Source organism: Dama dama, chromosome 14 (assembly GCF_033118175.1).
Source record: "Dama dama isolate Ldn47 chromosome 14, ASM3311817v1, whole genome shotgun sequence".
NCBI lineage: Eukaryota > Metazoa > Chordata > Mammalia > Artiodactyla > Cervidae > Dama > Dama dama.
The window spans coordinates 28447243-28474970 of record NC_083694.1 but is presented as its reverse complement, the minus strand read 5'-3'; the positions used below and the strand labels follow the sequence as shown (position 1 = coordinate 28474970).

The 27728-nt window shown below is 40.9% G+C and overlaps 1 protein-coding gene and 1 long non-coding RNA gene across 3 annotated transcripts in view; both read right to left on the bottom strand.

Annotated features, from left to right (window-relative positions):
- The window catches only part of SMYD3 (SET and MYND domain containing 3), a 714044-nt gene extending 692326 nt beyond the window's left edge, over nt 1-21718 (bottom strand). Inside the window, exon 1 of one of the 2 annotated variants that reach the window (XM_061160208.1) lies at nt 21443-21718. In XM_061160208.1, the coding sequence (XP_061016191.1) occupies nt 21443-21606 (164 nt within the window). In that variant the 5' untranslated portion in view covers nt 21607-21718. Of the gene's footprint in view, nt 1-1702; nt 1954-21442 lie in introns of those variants that run through there. The other variant, XM_061160209.1, reaches the window with a different exon arrangement.
- On the bottom strand, nt 15953-21426 carry LOC133069091 (uncharacterized). Its single transcript, XR_009695774.1, has 2 exons — nt 19942-21426; nt 15953-18777 (listed from the first exon to the last, which is right to left on the bottom strand). It is a non-coding gene; the product is annotated as an uncharacterized LOC133069091 (long non-coding RNA).
- Nucleotides 21719-27728: the final 6010 nt, after the last annotated feature.

Genomic DNA, 27728 nt, shown 5'->3' with positions numbered 1-27728 from the left:
AAGTTATATTTAAATCAAGTTACTCATTCTGTGACTGATAAATTAATGACTAAAGATGGCTCTTACATGGCCATTTTAAAGGAGACTTTTAGAATCACCTGCTAGCTTGAGTTGTACATCTTAACTAAAGACAACAAAAGATCTTACTATAGATCTCCAATATTAAAAGGTCAGGTTCAAGAAAATCAATCAAAAAGCAAAGTTAAGATAGATAAAAGTGAAGTTTGCCAAGAAAAAAGTCAGAGCTAAGCATAGAGAAAAATAGTAAAAACTTTAATCAGGCTGTTACTGAGATATGCTGCAAATATTTACATTCAGGTAATACTTATTTCACCCTAGTATTCTCAAATTTCAGTGCCAATAAGACAAAGTAGGCAAAAAGACAGATTCCATAAGGAATGTGTTCTTATCCTGCAGGTAAGCATGTCTTAAAATTTGCTGCATACCAACATCACCCAGGTAGTCCAGTAAGAATGTACACTACTGTGCCTAAAATGGTAGATATTCTGAGAAACACAGAAAAACAAATTTTAAAATAAGCCCACTGCCAGCTCATTCTGATGGCTGTGGGTCATACTTGGAGAAACAACAATATTCCAGGCATTATACTAGGTACTCTCAGATGTGTTCTTTCACTTAACCTTCATAAAGATCACATGACATAGATATTATCCTTACTTTATGAATGAGGAAACAAAAGTCCAGGGGTTAAGGTGCCCAAAATTAAACAACTAAAGAGAAAGAAAAAGGACAGAAGACCCAAACTTAAACAACTAGAGAGAAAGAAAAAGGACAGAAGAGAAGTCTGCTTTATTAGACAGCAACTTGAGAGTAAACTAAAGAAGCTGAAAATCAAATACTCTAAAAATCATTAAAATCATTCAAAAATAAAAATAATAGGAAATCAGAGTTTCATTATCTTGTGTCACTCAAAGACACAGAGTCATGAAAGATCAACACTAAAAATTATACACGATTAAATAATTATTTAAAATTATCTCTGTAAAGAGAATGTCTACATGTGTATAACTCAACTCAGTCACTTTGCTATACAGCAGAGATTGGCACAACATTGTAAATCAACTATACTTCAATTTTTTAAAAAAACTAAAATTATCTCTGTAGCTGACTACATGTAGGCTGAGGCAGAGAGTAAAAGTACATTGGTATGAAGTTATCTATGTTTAAAATTTACTTTCTTTGAACTTTCAGTCATCTTTAACAGGTAAATTAAATACTCACCTATTAAAATTTATTTTGATATAAACTTCTTGGTGGTTACATAGAATTATAATTTTGATAAAAAGAATTCAGCCTGTGGCCCAACATATACTAGCTCTCTTAACTGGTAGTACCGACAGAGCATATTAACTAAATAAGGGAAGGAGAAAGTTTCAAAGTATAAGGAAAACGTCTCAGGAGCTGGCTGTAGACACACGGCTCTGATAGCCCTGTAAATCGCAGAAACTGAAACGCTTATGAAGCATCCCTGTATGCGCAGTACTGTGCCAGGCCCTGGAAATTCACAGGAAAATAAGACTACATCTTTGTCCTCAAGGAGGCTAAAACCAAATGCGAAATAAAATCTAGTAAGAACCAACTTGGGAACTAAATTATGTAATATTACCTAATACCACAGATCAATGAAGGAAATCAGTGAGAAGGAGAGCAAGAACGGTAAGTATGAACGCCTCTTACGTACCAAATACTTTCACACATGTTATCTCTTTTCATTCTAAGAATACCTGAGAGGCAGCGTTCAAGGTGAAGAAAGCAAAGGTCAGAGCAGGAAGTCACTTCAGAGCAGGAAGTCACTTCCGTCAACTCACAAAACTAGCAAAGACAACACATGTGACAGCAGGCAAGAGCAAGGGGAGAATGACTGGCTCCCGAGGCTCAGAGGAAACCAGTCCGATCGAGACAGAAGGTACACTGGGAGGTAAGGCTGGGCAGAGATGGGCCGGATAAGACAGGACCACTTGCTAATCTGAGAGCGCTAAGAATCAGTCATTGCAGGGACATTTATTAAGGGAGATTATTATGTCAGTACTGCACAGAACAAACCGAAAGAGGGAAGAGCTATAAAAAAAGATACAGTCATCTAAGAAACTGCTCTAGAAAGAAGCTGCCCCTCACTGTCAGAGCCAGCCTGGCACAATCAACTTTGGCTAATTAAGGGAAGGAGAAAATGTCAAAGTATAAGGAAAACATCTCAGGTGCTGGTTGTAGACACAGTGCTAGAAGCTGCCCAACACTCATAGCTAGTGGGTGGTGTCCCCCTGTTGAAGGTAATTCCACAAGCATCATCGTCAGACAAAGCTATTCTGTGGCAAAGATGGATCAAGACAAAAAAAAAAAAAGACCTCTCTGTAACCATGAACAAAAAACATAAAAAATGTCCAAGTCACAAAAATGATCAGACATTCCCCATCCTGGCTAACACAGGTGACTGCAGCTTCTTTATCAATCATAGCTGTAGCCTCAATTCATTCCTCCTGCCTTCTAGGTAAGATTTCAATCACTGAATCGCCCAGCTTCCTGACCACATCCAACTTCAAGCAAAGTCTTACTTCCTTGAGCCCTCTCCAAACCACTTGCCAAATACAAGCCAAATCCTATAAAAAATCCTTTCCAACATCCTCTGAGACACCCCACAATTCCCCCACGGTCTGTGAGTTTTCTCATTGCAATGAATTAATAAACCCCACTTCGTTCAATGGCTTGTATTTTCCTGGTAGTCTTTGGGTAGAGGGGGGTACTGACAGAAACAGGAGCCTGTACTAAGCCGGAGGCAGTGGGAACACAGGAAAGAAAGAGACATTTTCAGATAAGAATGAAAAGAACTAGTAACAGACAAAGAAGAAAACAAATCAAGACATAGATCACTTGGAATACTGAAATACTATGAACTTAGAGTGGATCTAGTTAAATTAGCTCATTTCTCATAGACTGTATAAAAGATAAAGGATGACAAAAATATTTAGTAGGCAATTTAGAGATTAAACAATAATGATGTCTGGGTTGCAATTCCAAAGGTTTTGATTTAACAGAACCTGATTTAACCTTGAGTGTAGCTTGAGTGTCAGGATGTTTTAAAGCTCCCCAGGTGGTTCCAAGAGCAAAGTCAAGAATCACTATCGCAGAGGATGTTCAGACTAGGAGGAAGAAGGAAAAGCAAAGGGAAAGGTGAAAAAAGACCCAAGGAATTACTGGAGCCAAAAGCTAAAATGAAAACACTGGCTTGAAGACTGAACAGGATTCCAAGATACAGAGCAATGAAAATGATAAAGGAGGCACTGGACTTAACAAATGATACACAGAAACCAGAGGGGACTGTGAAGATAGGTTCAGGTGACTGGAAATACCGTCGATTGGTAAAGACAGTATTCGGCCTTAGCAAAGTCTTCGGGTGGGAGACTTTCAGTCCTCTGAGGGTGCCTGCATAACAACCACACCTACTACCATAAATAGATATAATTGCGTAGTGCCTGTTGTAGCTGTGTAGAAACAGAAACGAGAAAGAGTCCTCCATTCACGTTTCCTACCTGGTGTTCCCACACTGCCACCTAGCGGGTCAAAATGGCAAGGAGCTGATTTGGAACTGAAAGTGATTTCTAGGTGGCTGTGAATTCATTTGGTTACAAGGCAGGTGGAAAATAAGCTGAATTCAAGGGTTTAAATCTTAAGGTTTTCCTCTGTTTAAAGTATAAGATAGGCTTAAGGTACAGGGTACCCTCTTTTGAGGGTGTTGAAAATGTGCTAAAATTGTGGAGATGGTTGCATAACATTTCAATGTACTTAATGCCAATGAATTACACAGTTAAAAATAGAAAAAATGGTCTTTTATGTTATATCACTGAATATATGATATGATATAAGAACTATATCTCAATAAAGCTGTTACAAAAAAAAAAAAAAGGAGGAAGAGGCAACAAATACAGGAATGATCTCAAGAACTGTAGAAGAGTTTCAAAAGGATGTCAGAAATCATTCAATCTCATCATTTCAAGCCCCCTTCATTTCAAAAACAGTAAAATTGAGGCTCAGAGAATTAAATCACTTATGTTACACAGACAGTAAAACCTAAGCCCCCCCAAAAGGGCACTATTACCTTATTTAAATAGCCTTCTCTTGTCTCCCAGCCCTGAAAACTGATTTTTCTTAAGCTTGGTCCTCAACAGTACTATCTTTTGTTCAGTAACTTATTACCTGAGGATCTCAGCCACACCAACGACTTCAAATAGCACCACTATCATTACTACTAGTGTCATTATTCCAACAATTAAAGCCAAAATCCTGCATTCATCTTTTACTTCTCCCTCTCCTGACAATCAGTCAATGAACTGTATCAACTCTTCTCTTAAAAGGACCTGTTTTATTGCCAGGCTCTCTAACACCCTCCTAACTTAGGCCTTCACTACTTCATACACAAGTAAAGGAAATCTTCCCTTAACTGGAATCCTTATTTCCAGTCTTTCCACATCTCTCCCCAGTCACATTCACCAAACCAGTTCTCCTGCACAAGTCTTCTCAACTTTTATACATTTCATATTGGCACTCAAAAACATTTATGAACTCCTCAATACTTACAAAATAAAGTTCAAATTATTTAGCCTGACCATCAAGGCCTTCTGTATTCCAGAATCTATTCCAACCTTATTCACTATAACCTTCCATACAAATAACATTCCAATATAGTCAAAATGATCTGCTACAGAATTTATGGGCTTCCCAGGTGGCGCTGGTAGTAAAGAACCCACCTGCCAACGCAGAAGACATAAGAGACACGGGGTCGATCCCTGGGTCAGAAAGATCCCCTGGAGGAGGGCATGACAGCCCACTCCAGTATGCTTGCCTGGAGAATCCTATGGAGAGAGGAGCCTGGTGGGCAATAGTCCATGGGGTCACAAAGAGTCAGATATGATTGAAGCGACTGATCAGACATGCATAGAGTCTATATGTATCTCTCCATTAGTTATACCCCATAGCTTTATCTAGTTCACTTATATTTACTTATATCTTTCCCCACCCCTTTCCTAAAAGTTCTCAGTTCAGCCTTACCTATGCATAAGTCTTACCTGTAGGGCTTTAAAGTTGTGGCCCAGGTATCTGGATATTTTTAAAAATTCTACAAGTAAATTTTACAAGGAGTGAACACCAATGTTTCATAGACTTTAAAAAAGTCTTCTGTAAAATGTTTAAGTTTTCAGCACCTAAACTTCTAATATCATAGTCAAAAAATAAAAAACTGTCCAGAGATATTTCCTAAATATCCAAGCATTCTTTTCTTGATCACCTGTACAACATCAATCTTTCTAATTAACATCTATTTCTTAATAAGAGTAAACACAGTAGTTGAAAAATGCCAACAAGAATTAAATTTTTATATACTCCTGAAGTTGATTTGTGAGAAATATCACAACCATTCAAATTAAAAATACAACTTAATACATGCTTGTCTCACATATGATGATTATTTAAATATGAATGGAACATATTAATGTAAATATCCAGTTTGAAATTCAACTGCAGAATTATTTATTGTATCCTAAGTAGCTTGACTAAACCCAGCTGTGCCAATTTCACCCTAGCACTTGAATTTAAAGACACAAAGAAGGGAGTTAGTTATGGTGAAAAAGAGAGTAGTTGTCAACTCAGACTGAACATTATAAAAACCTGGAGAGTCTTAAAATTTCTATGCTCAAACCATACTCTAAACCAAATAAAGCAGAATCTCTGGGTGGGACCCATGCATCAGTATTCTTTTAAAGCTCCTCAGCTGCTTCCAGTGGGTAGACAATGTTGAGAACCTATGAATCAGAAAATCTCCCAGAGAAATCTGAGGCTCACAACTGCTTAGAGACTGCAACAAAGAGGGGGAAGGTCCCAGTTCTCTTATTGATTTATGAATGAATTTTATATGTTAAAGATATATGCCTTTCTGTGTTACAAATATTTTCCTCAGTTTCTTGGCTTCCCATTATAAGACAGTTCTTTCATGAAGCCAGATCTGTCGATCTATCAATCTATCTTTATTCCCTTATGAGATTTCTCTCATCATTTTTGCTTTGATGGCTAACAACAACAAAACAAACCAGAGAACTTCATAACATCATAATCTTCAACCAAAGTAATGAGTAAAAATCAACATTAATCCAGGACTATAAATGCCCTTAAGTATTTTAAATTGAACATGAATAGGCCATGTGTAAAAGAGTAAAATGGCAACAAGCTAACTTTAAAAAGGCAATTTTTTACTGGATCCAGACAAGCGAAGTAATGGTTTTGACAACTTTTACTTTTAAAACAAAATGTCTAAGGTGTTTGTCACATGGAAGAACTGAAAAGGAACTGTACAGATATATACCTATGCCCCTGGAAAAGCAACCATTTGAGTTCTAAGATCAGAATGTGATATAGAAGAAAAGGTCATTGCACCCAGTCACATTTACTATTTTCATCCTAGTAAGTAATTATTATAGCAAAAGCAAGGGGGGAAATTATTTGCACAAAATATTTCATAGTAATAAATTCCATTATAAATAGATCAAAGGCACAATTTTTCTCCCATATCATCACAAATTCAACTACCAGTTTCAGACAAGATCTTTTGACTCTCAATGTAAATAACATGATCAATATTGTTAATAAGGCACTGTTGGGAATTCCCTGGTGACTCAGTGGTTGGGACTCCACACTGTCACTGCCAAGGGCTCGGGTTCAATCCCTGGTCCGGGAACTAACATCCCACAAGCCTCGTGGCATGGCCAAACAAAAAAATAAGGCACTGTTACCATATCTGTTTGCCCAGCGCTCTTTCATTATGGTGAGTTTTATATAGGTATTTATGACAAAATTTGATTCGGGTTGGAGTATTTTTGGTTCAAATTCAAAACACACGTTATGGGAAACGTCAGAGGTTGAGAACAGTTTGGAAGGGAGGGTCCTGAAGATGATCACTCAGGGAAAAAAAATTTTTTTTTTTAATATTTCTTTGGGCTTTCCTGGTGGCTCAGACAGTAAAGAATCTGCCTGTAATGCAGGACACAGGGGTTCAATCCCTGGGTCGGGAACTATTTATTCATTCATTTGGCTGCACTGGGTCTTTAGTTGTGGCACTTGGGATCTTTGCTGCGTCGGGTGGGACCTTTCGTTGTGGTACACGGAGTCTCTAGTTGTGGTGTGCAGGTTCAGTGGTTCCAGCATGTGGGCTTAGTTGCTCCACCACATGTGGGATCGTCGTTTCCTGACCAGGAATCAAACCTGTGTCCCTTGCATTAGCAAGGAGGATTCTTAACCACTGGACCACCAGGGAAGTCCCCATATCAAGCTTTAACAGCCGAAAACCAAGCCCTTCAGTATCCTGAAAAATGTCTGCATGCTTTTCATCCACTGTCCACCAGAGGGAGCATCACATCTAATTAAGACTGCTTGCAGAACTCCCAAATAGAAAGTAGAAATCATCTAAAACATTAACCTGCAAAAATTTCAGATGGATATATAGATTTAAAAGTTTAAAATATCATAAAAATCCCCAAAATAATCTCAAATGTAATATTTATCCAATTATTGGACTGCTGAGAACTTAAAAATTTTAAAGTACTTATAGAAATCACAGTCTTAATTTAATGTAAATACAAGTTACACAGATACCTTGAAGTCACACACAGAAAATGCATATTCTGACTCAGTAAGTCTGTGGTGCAGCAGAGAACTCTGCATTGCTAACAAGCTCCCAGTTGGCAGAGATGCTACTGATTCAAAGACCACATTCAGCAAGAACTGGATGACAACATAAGCTGAATTTCCAAACTCACGTGTTTAACTCTTACATAAAGTTAGGGAACTGACGGGTAAGGAGTGGGGCCCTAAATATGAAATACAAACATTTGGGCAGATACTCATGAAATTTGGCACCTTGAACTCCCAAATTATATTGAATCACCTTTACCAGTAAAAGTACTCTGAAGAGGTTGGTTTCCCTTTGCCTGAAGAAGCTGCAAAGGCCTTCCCTATGCCAAGTGCCTTATAAGGGACTACTGATCCTCTCTGGGAGCTACTTTCACCACCTTTGAGGGTTTCTAGATCTATGGCCAGATTAGAGTCTGGTTGGGCCCCAAGGACAAAGCTAAAAAAACGTGACCTATTTGGAGGTGAATAACACACCAAAAGAACTGCAAGATTTTGCCAATTTATATCAACAAAAACTTGGGAAACACATATGGGAAAGGATGCTAAGAGTGCTGTAGTGTTGGGTTCAGGTGAAAGATAACGCTGGATTTTTTAAAATATTTATTTCTTTTTATTTATTTGGCTGCAGTGGGTCTTCTTTGCGGCATGTGAGAGTCCCTTGGACTGCAAGGAGATCCAACCAGTCCATCCTAAAGGAGATCAGTTCTGGGTATTCACTGGAAGGACAGATGTTGAAGCTGAAACTCCAGTACTTTGGCCACCTGATGCGAACAGCTGACTCATTGGAAAAGACCTGATGCTGGGAAAGATTGAGGGCAGGAGGAGAAGGGGACGACAGAGGATGAGATAGTTGGATGGCATCACCGACTCAATGGACATGAGTTGGGTGGACTCTGGGAGTTGGTGATGGACAGGGAGGCCTGGCGTGCTGCGGTTCATGGTGTCGCAAAGAGTTGGACACGACTGAGTGACTGAACTGAACTGAACTGGGATATAGTTCCCTGACCAGGGATCAAACCCAGGTCCCCTGCATTGGGAGTTTGGTGTCTTGCCCACTGGACCACCAGGGAAATCCCTGGATTTTTTTTCAGCTGCTCTGGGTCTCCACTGTGGTGAGTGGGCTTTCTCTAGCTGCAGCACGTGGTCTGTCTTGTTGTGGCACAAAGGCCTCTCTTGTGAAACACAGGCTCTAGAGTACAAGAGCTCAGCTTCCCCGTGGCATGTAGGATCTTTGTTACCTGACCAGGGATCAAACCCACATCCCCAGAATTGGCAGGTGGATTCTTAACCACTGGACCACCAGGGAAGTCCCAATAATTCTGGATTGAGCTGAATGTATTGATATGAGTGGATTCATTGATACAGAGCCAAGACTGTGAATTCAATTGGTTGGCTCAAGCAGCTGGAAATGACTCTTGACAGTCTGCTTGGTTGGCTGAGAGCTGAACTAAAGTTTGTTGCTATTCAGTGGTTCAATCGTGTCCAACTCTTTGCGGTTCCATGGACTGCAGCGTGCCAGGCTTCCTGTCCTTCACTCTCTCGGAGTTTGCTCAAACTCAAGTCCATGGAGTGGGGAATACCATCCAACCATGTTATCCTCTGTCGTCCCCTTCTCCTCTTGCCCTCAATCTTTCCCAGTGTCCGAGTCTTTTCCAATCTAAAGGTGACCTACACTAAATGAAACTGCAATGTCTGAAGTTTCACACACTGAGGAGGAAGTTATCTGATGGCTTAGGGAGATCACAATGCTGAGTGGATTTAATATGTAAGACTTGCTTACCCACCCCTGAACCACGTCCCAGGAAGGATCCAGGTAACTTGCCATTCACCAAGCTAAAAGAAATACCTGCATGAGAGAAGCGCTGGCCTCCCTGAAGAGCTCCGTGGTGGCTATTCTCCAGAGGCCAGGAATAAAAGTGTGAACTCCTGCCATCAAACAGGGCTCCCAAAACTGAATGAGGGATAGTGGGGCCCCATGGCAGAAGGGATGACAGTACTCAGTCACCAAAGAGAAGGCGGGAGTACTATAAAGAGAAGGTGGGAGTACTATAAAGGCAGCCAAAGCAGTAACCAGAAAGATTTGAACTGCAGAGATCTTTGACACAGCCTAATTAATCACTGTGTCCCTAGAACTGAAATAGAAAGGCAGTCTACTAAAGTTTTACCTGATTAATATAAGGAGAAAACTTCTAGGTCTGGCAAACAGAAGTATGACTTCAATCACTGAAAAAATAAAGTGCTGTAGTTGCTCAGTCGCTCAGTTGTGTCTGACTTTTTGCGACCTCCATGGACTGCAGCACACCAGGCTTCCTTCCCCTTCACTATCTCCCGGAGTTTGCTCAAACTCATGTCCATTGAGTCAATGATGCCATCCAACCATCTCATCCCCTGGCCCCCTTTCCTCCCACCAATTCCCAGACTTGAACCATTTCACAGACCCAGAGCCCCTTGAGAGAAGGGAAGGTCAGGTCCTTGAAGAACTCTACCACAGAGCCAAATATGGATAACATAAATTTTCCTCCTAGGCTTCCCAAAAGACATCTACAGCCATTTACAAGGATAACTTTGCACTAGCCCAGAACCAAAATTTGGTCCAATCTCTCAGAAATAGAAGCTTGTGGAAGTCAGAGAATCAACAGGATTTTAGCTCAGATTCATTTCACAATGGGCTTGGTAAGCCCCCAGATCGACCTCACGTTTACAGTCTCCAGTTCTAGAATGCATATTTGGGAAGAACATCATCAACAGCTGTTAGAATCCCCACTCACTCCCTAACCCATGTAGTAATGGCTCTTATGGCTCAAGTGGAAGCCACTAGAACTGCCTTTACCCTCCTAAACACTGAATCAAAACCATTACTGCATTTGTGGAGGGTGTAATGCTACCAACAGTGGTTGGTGAGAGGCAAAGGTGATGATTCCTCCCACATCCTCGTTTAACTTGACTATACAGCAATGGAGAAGGCAGATGGATCTCAGAGAATCACAGTAATTCCTGAATATCAAAGTTATAGACTATTGAAAGGAGAATGTGATTCAGCTCTAAGAAGAATGAAATCACCCAAAGATGGGTAAAGAGATTTTGGATACTCTTTCTGGGAGAGGGCTAGTGTTTTCAGCTGTGCAAAGGATAGTTAGGTGGGAGAGTGAGTTTGCATTTGTCTGTTAAGTACAGTTGAGTACAATTAAATGATGTATGTATAGATGACAAGGGGTGACCTGTGGTGGCTTCTGCAGTTTAGCAACATAGGAAACTGGAACTATATTTACCAAAACTCCCTCTCTGTGTGATTCTAGATGAAGGTTGCCCAAAAAGACATGGTGAGATTTGGAGGGCAGAAGTGCAGCAGCTGACATTGTATTCTGAAAGTCTGTGTAGGGTACCACGCACTGTTGCAGCTTGTATACACTGTCACTCATCTAAAGGCTCACTGTATGGCCTGGGGCAGCAGGCAAGCTCTTTCCTCCAACAATTCCCACCGTATCTCTTCCGGAACATTCTTCAAGGCAAACAGTACTGTGGCAAAGAGCATCAGCAATTTCTGCAGGCCATCGGTGTCATTGAGGGGGAAGGCAACTATAGACACAGGTTCCAATTGTCCTATTAGTTCTAGTTGGATTCCAATTTGTTCTTCCTTTCTTCCACTTGATATCAGATTATCTTTCCACCAGTTTTGCTGACTTACCAAGTTTTCAGGCCCACGACATAAAGCAGAGACAATAGCATCTTTTCATATTGTTCATGGGGTTCTCAAGGCAAGAATGCTTAAGTGCTTTGCCATCCCCTTCTCCAGTGGACCATGTTTTGTCAGAACTCTCCACCAAGACCAATTCGTGTTGGGTCGCCCTTATAGCATGGCTCATAGTTTCATTGAGTTACACAAGGCTGTGATCCATGTGATCATTTTGGTTAGAAATATCAGTAACCTCAGATTTGCAGATGACATCACCCTAATGGCAGAAAACAAAGAGGAACTAAAGAACTTCTTGATAAAGGTGAAAGAGGAGAGTTGAAAGGCTGGCTTAAAACTCAACATTCAAAAAGCTAAGATCATGGCATCCAATTCCATCACTTCATGGCAAACAGATAGGGAAAAAATGGAAACAGTGAGAGACTTTATTTTCTTGGGCTCCAAAATCACTGCAGAGAGTGACTGCAGCCATGAAATTAATTGCTCCTAAAGCTATGACCAACCTAGACAGAGTATTAAAAAGCAGAGACATCACTTTGCCAACAAAGGTCCATCCAGTCAAAGCTGCAGTTTTTCCAGTAGTCATGTACAGATGTGAGAGTTGGACCATAAAAAAGGCTAAGTGCCAAAGAATTGATTCTTTCCAACTGTGGTGCTGGAGAAGGCTCTACAGAGTTCCGTGGACAGCAAGGTGATCAAACAAGTCAATCCCAAAGGAAATCCACCCTGAATCATTGGAAGGATTGATGCTGAAGCTGAAGCTCTAATACTATGGCCACCTGATGCAGAGCCGACTCATTGGAAAAGACCTTGATACTGGAAAAGATTGAGGGCAGGAGGAGAAGGGGGATGAGATGGTTGGATGGCATCAACTCAATGGACATGAGCTTGTGCAAACTCCAGGAGATAGTGAAGGACAGGGAAGCCTGGTATGCTCAGTTCACTGGGTTGCAAAGAGTTGGATGAAACTGAGCAACTAAACAACAACAACAGTATCTTTATCAACCTATCATGTCAACTCTAATCTCTATAATCATGATCCTCTGTCATTCAAGGATTCTGCTCCTCTGATCAAACCCTAAATGATATAATCCCTTCCCACAAAAACTGACCAGCCTCAGAGAATAGCCTTGACAGCTGGGAGACACCAGCTGACCATATATATATAGTGACCCACTGGGAAAGAATCTGTACAAATAAATGCCCAGAATTTTTTTAACCTAAAACTTTTTGGTGTCTCATTTTTAAATACAACTGGCCAAGAGTGAGCAGACACTTAAGGACTCTTTTCCTTTCCTTTTCTTTTTCCTTTTCATAGAAAATTTCAAACATTCCCCAAAGTAGAGAGAACAGTATAATAAAAAACCCATCACCTTGCTTCAGAAATTATCAATACATAACCAATCTTACATAACTTAAAACTCCCCAATACCTCCCAATTCCATTACTTTAAACACCAGACAGCCTGTCACATCATCCATTATCTATCTCAAAAAGATAAAGCTTTCATTGTTAATTTCAGATTGATTTTTATCAGTCTTTTTAGAAGTCGTAAGAAATAGTAAAGAATTTTCAGCTGTCCTTTAAAAAGATTCTCCAGGTTAGTATCCTACAAAACTAAAGAACAATTAACAAAATCAAGATATTAACACTGATTCAATACTTTTATCACATCTATGGGTTTTACTCAAATTTCATCAGTTGTCCCACAAATGTCCAATTCTTTATCCAGGATCACACTTGCATTTAGTTGCCAGGCTTCCCTGAATTCCTTTGAGAGTTCTTCAGTCTCTGCCTGTCATTCACACCTTTGACATTTTTGCAGGGCACTGCCTAGTTACTTTGTAGACTCTCCCTCAGTTGGCTTCCCAAGTGGTGTTAGTGGTAAAGAATCCGCCTGCCAATGCAGGAGACACAAAGGACACAGTTTTGATCCCTGAGTTGGGAAGATCCCCGGGAGGAGGGCATGGCAATTCACTCCAGTATTCTTGCCTGGGGAATACCATGGACCCTGGAGGGCTACCATCCATGGGGTCACAAAGACTTGGACACAACTGAAGTGACTTAACATGCACTCACAGCTGGGTTTACTGAAGTCTCCTCACGACTAAATTCAGGTTGCATGTTCTGGCATCTATATATCACAAAAGTGATGCTGTGTCCTGTTCAGGGCATATCAAGAAGCACATGATGTCAATTTGTGCTGCTACTGGTGATACTAACTTTGATTACCTGTTTAAATAATGCCTGCCAAGTTTTCCCATTGTAAAGCTACTGTATTTTTTCCTTGTACTTAATAAAAAAAAAAATTCTTTGGGGTTTTTCCATAAGCAGCTATGGGAAAACCCAAACAACTTGCTGGCTAACCCAGTAAACAAGTTCTAGAAGAAAACATGCGTGAATTGCTCTATCACAAGAAATGTTAAAAGACAAGTGACAGCCAGAAAGAAAATATTTGCAATATTTATCAAACATAAATCTAATATCTCTAATAGACAAAAAAATGTTTTAGACTTGGAGGAAAGAAAAGAACAAAAGTCTTACAGAAAAATGGGCTAAAGGTATATACAGATAATTCACAAAGAGATATCAACATGGCCTTTAAGCATATGAAAAGATGTTTAACTCTACTGATAAAACAATTATTTTTCAGGAAAGTGGCTCTTTATTTTAACATACATAAACTTAATAGTACAGGGTATATTGAATTGCAAAGTGCAATCATAGTAAGTATATGCAAAATTAGTTACATTTTGTTGACACACAGTAACTTTTTGAGAGTACAATTTAAATGCAAATTAAAAATATACTAAGATACCACTTCTCACCCATCAGATTGGTAAAAATTCAAAACTCTGACTACATACTAAGTCTGCGAAACTGAGGGAAACAAGCATTCATACACTGCTAGTGGAAACGTAAAATGGTACCACCCTCACCCTCACAGGTATTCACATTATGACCTAGCAATCCCACTCCTAGGACTTTACCTCGAGTATACACCTGAAACAATATGAAAATACCTAAGTGCAAGGTTGTTCATGACAGCACTACTTACCACTGCAAAATACTCAAAATTACCTAAATGTACAAGCATAGGAAAATTAGAAACTGTAGTACATTCATAAAATGGAGTATTACAGAGCAATAAAAAAGAGTAAGAAAGATCTCTGTAAACACGGAGTGATTTCCAGTAGATTCTGTAAGTGAAGAAAGCATGTGCAAAGGAGCAAATACACTATGCTGCCTTTTGTATATGAATGGAAAATAAGACACACACACATATATGTGCTTCTCTTTACCAGAGAGAGATAGAGATACACCAGAAAACAATGAAGTTAGTTACCGGCAAGGGGTGGAAGTGGGGAACAGTATGAATATGGAAGGGGTGACATCTCTCTTTTTTATAATTTGAGTTTTGGAAGCATATGAATGTTCATATATTCAAAATACAAAATTAAATCAAAAGGATAAGGGAGAAAAACCAAAACTGAAAGCAAAGTAAAACAAATTAATTCAACTGTATTTCTAATGAATACCAATAAATATACCGAAGGGGGGAAGAAAAGAAAGAATGTAAAACGAATACAGTATTTAATGATATATTCTCAGTCTCTGGCAGAGTAGAAGGAAAGGGGAAATCCCAAACAAATTCCATACTGGTCCTTTTGGTAACAATGTGGGCAAAGCAATTCTGAAACAATTTTAGATGATATACAGAATTGAGCAAGTGAGTAAATATGCTGAGGCTTTCAAGGGTCAGAGTTCTCATTGAGGAAGAAAGGATCAGGGAATGAAGAAAAGCATAAAGAGCCCTGAGGAGACAAATCTGAATTGAAAGTACTGATGTGAACTCATGACTTCTAAAATACATATTCTAAAATACGTATTATATGTGTATGTGTGTGTGTGTTCAGTCATGTCCGATTCTTTTCGACCCCATGGACTGCAGCCTGCCAAGCTCCTCTGTCCATGGAATTTTTCCAGGCAAGAATATTGGAGTGGGTTGCCATTTCCTACTCCAGAGGACCTTCCCAATCCAGGGATTGAACCCACGTCTTCTCCATTGGCAGGTGGATTCTTCACCACTAGCGCCACCTGAAAAGCCCATGTATGTGTACATACATGCATATTTGCACAAACCTGCATACTTCCTAAACCCTGTCTTCTGCAAAAGTCAGACAGCAAAGACATTCTTCAGCTACAAGATTTCAAAAGTAGAAACCAGAGCTGATTGAAATTTCCTTTTTCGGCATTATGTCTTCCACAAACAATATTTTTGTTTACATGTGTGTATACATACATATTTTTTTACAAAGAAAGGGACTGTTGTTTAGTCGCTAAGTCATGTATGTCTGACACTTTTGCGACCCCATGGACTGTAGCCCACCAGGCTCCTCTGTCCACAGAATTTTCCAGGCAAGAATACTTGAGTGGGTTGCCATTTCTTTCTCCTTTTTCAAATGCAACTTAAAAAAAAAAAAAAAAAAAGGAGACATAAACTGGCAAGCATTTCAAAAACATCTTCATCCCAAGCAATACCACCCTTTTACAATTCCAAATGAAACATAAGATTTTCTCAAAGTTTATTCAAATCTCTAATTACAAAAAATGATACAAGCTTTGAAAAATACAAAATATATAAAGGACCAAGGGATATCTTCTCCCCCTCCAAATCTCACTCTCCAAAAGTAATCATAAGATAATTCTTACGATTCTAACATCTGGAAGGATGTTCTTCCAGAAATTTGCTATACACAGGCACATATACAAAAAGATTTTCAAATACATACATTGTTCTACAACTTTATTTACCCAGTAATGTGTTATTGACATCCATCCACATCTGCAGAAACAGATCCACTTCAGTCTTAACAGCCACGCGGTATTCTACAATATGGCTGCAGCATAATTAACCAGTCCCTGTTAATGGACATTAAAATTCTCTCTCCCTTTCTTTTCATCACCAAAACGTGATTCTAAGTATCCTTGTGCAACCAATGTTATTTTTATTTGTCAGAATCCCCTAAAATAGAGTAAAAATAATCAAAGTGCTCAGTTTTGCTAGGTACTTACCAAATTGTCCTCCAAAGGAGCACACCAATTCACAGTCTACAAAGGTATAAAAGCTCTCTAGTCCCTATCTGTGCTTATAAGGAACATAATGGACGCACTGTTTTAGAGTCATTATGAGAACTAAATGAAGCAGTACATAAGGTAAAGTGCTTAAAATCATGCCTATCACTGCTTAGTGCGTGCTAAGTCACTTCAGTCATGTCCGACTCTTTGCGACCCTATGGACGGTAGCCCTCCAGGGTCCTCTGTCCATGGGATTTCCCAGGCAAGAAAACTGGAGTGGGTTGCCATTTCCTTCTCCAGGGGATATTCCCAACCCAGGAATCGAACCCACATCTCTTATGTCTCCTGCACTGGTAGGTGGGTTCTTTACCACTAGGTGCCACCTGGGAAGCCCCTGCCATTGCTTAGTAAATGATAGTAAATATTATCTACTGAATAATAAATTTCAATCAACATATATTATGGTAACAAATAAGTAGAAAATGGCTCTTACTTTCCTTTGAAAATCAAGGTTAATCACCATCCAAATCCTTTGACTCTTAAACAACCAGAACCAGCCAGAGTGAGAAGTGAGTCATCTTAACAGACAAGCACTAACACTATACTTTAGTTCCTGATCCCAATACATCCTGGCAGATTATGCGAAAACCAAAGCCAAATATTATCTGTGGGTCACAACAAACATTAAAGAAGAAACCCCAGACTCTCCAAATGTTATAAGACATGTACAGTGTTTTACAACAGAGGCTCTCAAAGGATGGTCCAGGGACTCAGAAGCCCTTTCAGGAGGCCCACAAGGTCAAAACTATTTTGATAATAAGACATTTTTCGTCTGTTCTCTTCTCTTCCTCTCATAGCACACAGTGGAGTCTTCTAAAAGCTAAATGAAGTATGATTTTACAATACACTAAATGCAGGAGCAGCGATGAGAATCTGTGGGTCTTCTACTAAGCCAGACATTAAAGAGATATTCAAAAATGTAAAACAAGCAAGTTTTCTCAGTAAGTTTTCTTTTGCTTTGAGAATATAATCCACTTCATTAAAATCCTTGTCAAAATGTAATGATTTATTATGTTTAAATCCTGCCATCCGTTGGTATCTGCTGTGGACTGGTTTCAGGACCCTGTCAATAATAAAATCCACAGATACTCAAGTCCCTTATGTAAAATGGCATCTTATTTGCACAGAACCTAGACACATCCTTTCATATACTTTAAATAAATCATCTCTAGAATCTAATACAATGTAAATGTATGTTAGGCAAGAATACTGGAGTGGGTTGCCAATCCCTTCTCCAAGGGATCTTCCCAAACCAGAGATTGAACCCAGGTCTCCTGCATTGCAAGTGTATTCTTTACGTCTGAGCCACCAGGGAACCCCCATAAATGTATGGAAATAGTTGTAAATAAAAGTTAAATGGTCTATAAATAGTTGCCTTCACACCGAAAATTCAAGTTTTGCTTTTTGGAACTTTCTGTAATCTTTCTGTCCCCTGAAAATTTTTTGATCCACGGATGGCCAACATACATAATTTCAAAACTTATCAATTTATATTTTTAAGCAGCAAAATCAACAAATATAACCATATTATTTATGTGGTTATGGTTTCCTTTACACCTCTTCAGGGTCCTAAGTACATTTTTTTAAAAACCCTCCTAGGAAATAATTTATAATTTTTAAGAGAGTAAAGGAATTCTGAGACTGAAGTTTAAGAACCACGTCTATGAAATCAGCTGCTTCAAATGACAGCATAAATCAAGAGCAGTCAAACCATAGGTATTAACCAGCCCACTGCTTCACTTCCCTCTCTCTGAAGGTCAGAGGCAACCTTGAGAGGAATACCATGCCTTCACAGAAGATTTCATACGGTCTCAAGAGACGCAGCACAAGTAGAAAAGGCAAATCCAAGTGCAGTGAAAAACATGAGTGTTCCAATGAGAACAAATCAGTGATCCCTTCATGACAAAAGGGTCTAAAATAAAAACCCAACCCAGTTGGCCAGCTGGCTGTCCCCAGACGTGTGCTGCCATTTGGGGAACTCAGGATCCCTTACAAACTGCAACAGTAGAAGCCACGATGGCCGTGGTGAGAGGAAGTCTGCACTGTTGAGGTCCAGGCACCAGCCTCCATCCCTGTCTCCACGGTCGCTCTGTTCTCGAGCCCTTGAGCAAGCACCAGGCTCTCTGAAGAAGAACTTACTGCTATCCACAAAGCAGGCCATGCTGTCTGATTAAGAACGTCCTCTGCTGTGGCATTCACATGGGCCAAATGTTTTCAGGCTCAGGGCTCTGACATACAGCCCTTCCCCAAACCTCCTTGCAGAAGAAAAGGAAGAAGCAAAAGAAACAGGAATTATAACTCCCACTCAAAAAAAGAAAAATGGAAGTCATATCCAACGAGACCTTTCCCAACCCACCTCATTATCAATCCTTCTACTTTATTTATTCCAAATCCTTGACCCACCAGTAAACCCATTAGCCCTTGCCCAGGAATCTGCAAATCCTGATTTCAAGGCATTTCTCAAGGTTTTATGACCCTTGAGAGGATTTCACTAGTCTTTCCACCTTCCAAGCTCATGCCCTCAGGAAGAGTCTACAACACTGCAGCAGTTTACTTGCACCTGGTGCTGGTATATTTCAGAAAACCAGATGTAAACCCAGAGAATGCCTTTTACACACTATTTGAACACTGCTTGGGTTCAATTCCTGGCCCAGAAATTGAGATCCTGCAAGCCTTGCAGTGCAACACATCCCCTCCCACATCCCAAAAATAAAAACTAACATCACAAAGAAGCATAGTTGAGACAGCAATTTTCCAGCAATAACCAGTTCCCCAAGCAGCTGGACCCCTTGTCAGGGTTCTGGTAACACATGCAGCAGAACCAGAGTTACCAGGCAGCATCAGAGGCCACGGACTCCCGGAGTCCCAACTCCAACTACTTCTGCAGTGCAATTATAACTGTGGAACTCCCCTGGCTCCCGCCCATTTTCAGAGCTGGGTTTCCTCCAAACTTTAAAAGAATGCTGAGAACTCCCCAATACTATTTCATGAAAAACCTTTTTTAAAAAATTTAAATCATTACACTTTTTGTTAATAAGAGAAATAAGTGATAGCAGTAACGGAATTGTATGGTAAATCAAGAAGCACCCTACATACGAAGGGCTGTAGTTTATTTTGGAAAACGGATGATTATGATTTCATCTGTCTTGTGACTCAAGTTTAGCTCTGATAATTTAATTAATACTTGGTCATACTGTATTTATTACAAAACTTTTCTGGTCCAACTACAGAATATCTTGGCAGTCTGGTTTTATCTGCAAGATGCCCCACATCTTCCCCAATTAATGCTGTAGGGTTTAAGAAAATGAAAATTCTCTGTTTTGGACTGCGTTCAAACTCTAGATACACCCCCCAAAGGACTGAACAGGATGAAAAGCCCAGCTTTCTAACTTGTTTGAATGAGAATCAAAGATCTATACCTTTCAACGCTGAAGCCTTCAGCATTTCATTACTTGAAAGGAATGAATTGTTTTCAACCACATAGTTTACAGAAATGTCAAGGTGTTCTCTTCTCAACGAATTTTTGTTATTGTTACTGTGATCATTACTTTAGGAAGCAACAAATAAAATACAATTAAGTAACTTTAAAATATGAAAATAAATAAATTCCTCAATTATGAACCAAATAAGGACATAGCAGTATTAATGGTCAAGCTACTGACTTAAGCTTTGCACTTAAGCCCCTCACCTCCACTATCCCAATCCCAGCTTAATAGGTCTGGAAAAGAAGTCCTGGGAAAAAAATCATCCTGCCCATCTCAAACAGAGCTTTTCTCCTTGACCTATAATAGCTCAATAACAATTGTTCCTTAAATACAATTCCTATGACTGTGCATAAATATTATGTTACACATTTCCATAAATTGCTGTCGCATAGCACTTTACATTGGTCCAATGTGTCCAGGCTTATAAAACATTTTCACATAAATTCTTGCATCTAGCTAGATGGCTAAGAATTAGAGCTGCCTGCACAGTTATTAAATGCAAAGCACACTATGGAACCTCAATAACCCATGGTCCTACTGTACAGTGCCTGCATGTGCTAAGTCGCTCCAGTCGTGTCCGACACTGTGCGACCCTGTGGACTGTAGCCTGCTAGGTTCCTCTGTCCATGGGATTCTCCAGGCAAGAAAACTGAAATGGGTAGCCATGCCCTCCTCCAGGGGATCTTCCCGACCCAGGGATCGAACCCAGTTCTCCTACGTCTCTACTGGCAAGCGGGTTCTTTACCACTAGCGCCCCCTAGGAAGCATCTCAATTTCAGCCCTTCTGATACACTGTAATTAATCATCTCACTCACTCATCTGCTCCTTAAGGATTCTTAAGGATGTTCCGTTCATCTTCTTATCAACACCCAACGCCCAACAGAATCTGGACCACAGGAAGTGCTCCGTAAACACCAAGAGTCTCCCGCCTCCTGCAAGCTCAGTGCTTTCCTGGCTAGGCCTCCGCTGTGATCCCGATTTACACCATCCCTGCTCCCACTCACCCCTGCCTCCGCCAACTGTGATTTCCGCAACTGCACCAACGAAGCTTATAGCCCAGGACGCAGACCTTTTTTGCTCCCCAGCAAAACTACCCACGACTCAACGCTTCCTCTTAAGTCTGCCCACCGGCTCTCCCCAACCCATCCTGCAGCGGGTCCACCTGTGCCCTGCACAGCTGCAGGCGATGAGCCTGGGGTCCCTCCAGCCACCCGCCGCGGCAGTTCAGGCGACGGCCAGGCGGAGCCCGTCTGCCGCGAGGTGCCCTCGGAGAGCCGCGCGTCTAAGGGAAGTGCGGGGCTGGGCATCTGGGCAACACCGCGGAGTTCTAGTGCAGCCACGGCCCGGGAGAGTCCGGGGAGAGCTGCCCGGCTACGTCCCCGGGATCCCGGACCCCGCACTGTTGTGGACTCAGATGGGCGAGGGCGATACGTACCCGAGAAGGCAGCGGTCGCAGACGACACCACGACTCCCCTTGCTCACCGTGTACGCCAAAGGATCTGAGCGGAAAAGCAGTTCTCCCGGCCGCAGTGGTGCCAACGCGCGCAGCCCGTTTCCCCTGTCGGTGGTGCTGAACTTTTCCACCTTCGATGGCTCCATCCTCGCCGAGATCGGACACCTCTGGCGTCTGCCGGGACTAGCAGCTAGGGTCTCCTGGGCCACCGGGAGCCGCGCGCCTGCGCTCTGCGCACACGTACGCCCGAGGGGCGGGGCGGGCGCGTGCGGCCTCTGAGCATGCCCAGATGGGGTCCCTTCAAGGCGGGCCCCGCCGGCCGGGGCGAGGGGGCGTGGGCTGTCATTTGTGCTCCCCAACCGTTCGTTCCTAAGGCGGCGCTGCAGGGAGAGGCGGATTTTTTCCCCCGCTAACATTTTATTATGATCATTTCTCAATGCAGACAGAAAGTTGACAGCACAGTGAACACCTGTATACCCTCCACCTGGATCGCACACTTCTTAGCATTTTGCAGTTTCTGCTCATTTTCTCCCGCTATGTATGTACGTTTATAATAGTGATTCAAACACTTCAAAGTAAGTTGTGTTGAACCATTTGAAAACTGCAGACATCGTAACGTTTCATAACACTTTACATCATAACATGTCATAATTAAGTACTGTAACATGCATTTCCGCAGAAATACAAACAGTATTCTGTAAAACAACAATATCATCACATCTAAGAAAATTATTCTGATAGAGTAGCACTGCCATATATAAAACAAATAACTAATGGGAAGCTGTTATATTGCACACGGAGCTCAGTTCTCTCCTCTGTGATGACCTAGAAGTGTCGGATGGGGATTGGGGGTGGGAGGGAGGCTCAAAAGGGAAGGGATATATGTAAAAATATAGCTAATTCTTGCTGTTTGTTGGATTCACGTTGTGTTGTTTCAGCAGAAACTAACGCAACATTGTAGAGCAATTATATTCCAATTTAAATTAAAAAACTGAAGCCAAGAGGTTGTCCATTCTCCTTTGGAAGATAATAGGTAATGATCTTCGTAATAGGTAATGATACCTATTATATGACCTTGCCTAGTCTATTAAACTTCTGAGCCTCAGTTTCTGCATCAAAAAATGGGGAAAATAATACTGCCTCCCACACAGTGCTGTTGTGGAGATTTAGTTAGAACAAGTAAAATGCATGTAGCAGTGTTGGCACATAGTATTTAATATATATGTTAGTTACAACTATGATCATTATTATTTGTGCTATTTTCAATCACTTTAAAATTATATAAAAACAAAGATATTCCAAATTTTAAAAATTTATTCTGGGAATTCCCTGGTGATCCAGTAGTTAAGACTCTGTACTTTCACTGCGAAGGGTGTGGGTTCAATCCCTGGTCCAGGAACTAAGAACCCACAAGACATGCAACCAAAAAAAATTATTCTATAATAGCAAGCAAAAAACATATTCATTCTAAGAATGGCTTTGGTAACTTTTTCTTCATAAAACAAGACTGCATTTTCTTTTTCATGACATTGACCCTTTTAAGATTCTAAGCTAGGATTCTTGTTAAAATGTCCCACATTCTGTATTTGCCTGTTATTTTCTCCTAGTGTCATTTCCCTTGTTCCTCAATTCCCTGCAGGCCCTATAAAATTCAGGCTAGATCTAGATGTTAGAAAATAGAGGTTTGACTTGATTCAAGTTTAAGTGTTTTTTAGTAAAAACACACTACAAATTATAGATTGTTCACTTCATATTGCATCAGATCATATCAGAGCATGCATGATATCAGGTTGTTTGCTACTAATAAAACTAAGTGTGATCAGCTGGTAAAAGTGGGGGCTGCTAAAACTCTTCTTTGTAAATGTACATTTTACCTTTGCTATTAGTAAGTGATCTTTGAGGTAATATTCTCGCACCCTAAGAATAGCTTGACTTTCACAACCTTGAGAGGCAAACTTCTGGCACTTCCTGAAGTAGTCTAGCAGTGGCTGTGCTGTAGTGGAAAGAGCTGTGGATGAGGATTTCACAAACATGACTTTGAGTCCCAGTTCTGCTGTGTGAGCTCTGGCGACTTTTCCAAGCCTGTTTAGTAACGTTATAATGAAGATTATAATACCTTACAAAGTGGTGAGAAGAAATCCTATGAAAGTATTTTTAAAAATCTTTAATTCACCTTACAAATGTAGGGAGTCGTTATTCTGAGGTAAAGCTTTTACATCTATAAGCTTAGGTTAATGCCTGAGCATTCACCAACACTACTGGTATAATCATCTCATACCAGTACTTAGCATTAAGCATAATACATAGAATCAACTCACAAACCTCTTACTGAACTAAATAACATGTCATAAGGAGTTCCAGAGAACCAGGGGCTAATTGTACCATAGAATATTCCCTGTCACTAAAGCATGTGAAAAGAATTCTCAAGGGAAACATGATGCTGGGCTCCATACTCAGAGAGGAGATGACTTAGTCCTTCCTTTCTGGGATATGGTTCCAGCTCCCCGGACATAGTCCCTTTTCCTCTAATGTATGACTTGTTTCCCTTCCCTCTGACGCACAAAGCGACCTGCCTCAGTCTTAGAGAAATATCCTATTCCTGAAGTCTCACTTTTTCCTAGTGTGTGCATATATAAGTTTCTCATTTCCCACTGGTTGGAACTTGGCTGGTGGTGCGCCATCACCTCCCATGAACAAAAAAGCAATATCCCAGACAACAATGCAATAAGAAAAGAAGAGCCCTACACTTCCAACTGTTGACCTAACTGGACATTTCCATGGAAGAGACAGCTTGGTTAAATAACTCTTATTTTGGTCTGTGTTAAAGAGGGAAAACCATTGTCACTACATCCCAGCCTCTTTAGTATCTAAAGTGCAATACCTGGGTTCTGCCCATCTGGCCTTCCCATGCAGAGTTATGGAGGCACCTTTTGTTACCACGTACCTTTATTTTTCTTCATTCCCTGCTCACGTTCATTCTTCAGGAACAGCAGGAGCCAGGGCAGGCAAGAAATGCCTGGAACAAGTGTCAGATACTTCCACAAGAGCCAAGAGAAGCTAGTTACTCTCATCAAGATGCTTATACCACAAGAGGTCATCTATGCTTCCAGAAAAGCTCAGTGTCCAAGAGGCTATGCACAAGAGATCTCTATTTGGGCCCATACATGGCAAAATGGACTCAAAACTTTTGATCTCAGAAGCAGATGCTGGACATCAGAAAGATAGCTACAAAGCAAAAAACATGGGCACAGTTTCAGGCATGCAAACTTCCATCTTCCTGCACTCTTAATGCCTTGCTCATAATTAGCATGCAGAGATTTGACAGAGGAATGAATGGCAGGGTCTCAGTCTCTATTCTTGTGGTTGTTTCATGAAACTGAGTATGATGCTGCGTGCCTGTGAGCAGTACACCAGCAAGAGAAGGCATGAGCTCCTCAACTGAAGGTTTAAGGCACAGAAAGAACGTAGGATTTAACTTTTGGGGGTTCTTTATTGTTTGGGGGTATTTTTGGCTGCACTGGGCCTTTATTGCAGCTCAGGGGGCTCTTTGTTGGGGCCACTTGGGCTTTTATGGTTGTGGCACAAAGGTTAGTTGCTCTGTGGCATGTGGGATCTTAGTTCCCCAGCCAAGGATTGAACCCACATGCCCTGCATTGCCAAGTGGATTCTTAATCACTGGACTACCAGGAAAGTCCAGGAATTTCAGTTATTGAGATGTTATGTGAAACCAAGATAACTCAATGTTGAGCCACTGAACGTAAAGTTGGAATGAGTTAAATAATCCCTGATTTGAGTTTAGAGTACTGAGCCTAGTGTTGAGGATCTTTGGGACCCAACTGTGAACAAAAAGAGGGCTTCAAGAATTGGGAAGTAGCCTACCCCCTGCAAAGCATCTTTCTTACCAAATAGGTCACCCACTGTCCCATGCTTGGCCAGTGGACAGAGACTAAGGAAACTTCATACTCAGAGTCCTTCACTTAAAAAGCCCCTTTCCAAGGCTCTTAGTTTTCCTCAATGAACAAGGAAGGAAGCAGGAGTCTCAGGCCCATGGAAGCCATGGAGCACTGGGGGTCATCCTCTATTCCCTGGGGGCAGTCTTGAGATTGTCAGCAGTCCCTCCACATTCACATCTTCGATCCCAAGGAGAAAAGGCTAAATGAGTCACTGCTTGGGACCACTATGATCCAGACTTCACTCACCAATCCAAGACCAACCTGGCAGAGACAAGGTTCAGGGAATGGGGAGGACCAGATATTTCATGGAACTGGACCTGGGGCAGTGTGGAGGGAGATCAAAAGGGCTTGGAGCCCCCAGGGGCTTGCCCTCAGGTGAGAAGCACAGCCAGTACAAAATGATGCAGAGGAAGTTAAGGACATGGAATCACCAATTAGCCCCTCATAGTAAACAAGAGTCCAAAATACAGCACCTGGGTGCAATCTCAAAAATGATACAATGATCTCTGTTCATTTTCAAGGCAAACCACACAGTATCACAGTAATCCAAGTCTATGCCCCAACCACTAATGCCAAAGAAGCTGAAGTTGAACGGTTCTATGAGGACCTATAATACCTTCTAGAACTAACACCAAAAAAAAGGTGTCCTTTTCATCATAGGGGACTGGAATGCAAAAGTAGGAAGTCAAGAGATACCTGGAGTAACAGGCAAGTTTGGCCTTGAAGTACAAAATGAAATAGAGCAAAGGCTAACAGAGTTTTTCTCAAGAGAACACACTGGTCATAGCAAACACCCTCTTCCAACAAAACAACAGACAACTCCACACATGAACATCACCAGATGGTCAACACCAAAATCAGATTGATTATATTCTTTGCAGCCAAAGATGGAGAAGCTCTATACAGTCAGCAAAAACAAGACTGGGAGCTGACTGTGGCTTAGACCATGAACTCCTTATTGCCAAATTCAGACTTAAATTGAAGAAAGTAGGGAAAACCACTAGATCATTCAATTATGACCTAAATCAAATGCCTTACAATTGTACAGTGGGAGTGACAAATAGATTCAAGGGATTAGGTCTGAGAGTGCCTGAAGAACTATGGACAGAGATTCTTGACATTGTACAGGAGGCAGTGATCAAGACCATCCCCAAGAAAAAGAAATGCAAAAAGGCAAAATGGTTGAATGAGGAGGCCTTAAATAGCTGAGAAAAGAAGAGAAGTGAAAGACAAAGGAGAAATGGTATGGACCTAATGGAAGCAGAAGATATTAAGAAGAGGTGGCAAGAATACACAGAAGAACTATACAAAAAAGATCTTAATGACCCGGATAACCACAATGGTGTAATCACTCACCTAGAGCCAGACATCCTGGAATGCGAAGTCAAGTAGGCCTTAGGAAGCATCACTTTGTACAAACAAAGCTAGTGAAGGTGATGGAATTCCAGGTGAGCTACTTCAAGTCCTAAAAGATGCTGTTAAAGTGCTGCACTCAATATGCCAGCAAATTTGGAAAACTCAGCAGCGGCCACAGGACTGGAAAAGGACAGTTTTCATTCCAATCCCAAAGAAAAGCAATGCAAAGAATGTTCCAACTACCACACAATTACACTCATCTCATAGGGTAGCAAAGTAATGTTCAAAATGCTCCAAGCCAGGCTTCAATAGTACATGGACTGAGAACTTCCAGATGTTCAACCTGGATTTAGAAAAGGGAGAAGAACCAGAGAGCAAATTGCCAATATCTGTTGGATCATCGAACAAGCAAGAGAGTTCCAGGAAAACATCTACTTCTGCTTTACTGACTACACCAAAGCCTTTGTGTGGATCACAACAAACTGTGGAAAATTCTTCAAGAGAAGGGAATACCAGACTACCTTACCCGCCTCCTGAGAAATCTGTATGCAGGTCAAGAAGCAACAGTTAGAACTGGACATGGACCAACAGACTGGTTCCAAATTGGGAAAGGAGTACGTCAAGGCTGTATATTGTCACCCTGCTTATTTAACTTACATGCAGAGTACATCATGCGAAATGCTGGACTGGATGAAGCACAAGCTGGAATCAAGATTGCTGGGAGAAATATCAATAACCTCAGATACACAGATGACACCACCCTTATGGCAGAAAGCGAAGAAGAACTAAAGGGCCTCTTAATCAAAGTGCAAGAGGAGAGTGAAAAAGCTGGCTTAAAACTCAACATTCAAAAAATGAAGATCATGGCATCTTCTTTGGCGCTAGAAGCCTGCTAATTTGTAGTAGTTAAACTAGGAAGAGTCTCTGTATTAATATAGGAATGGGATGCTATTGATGAG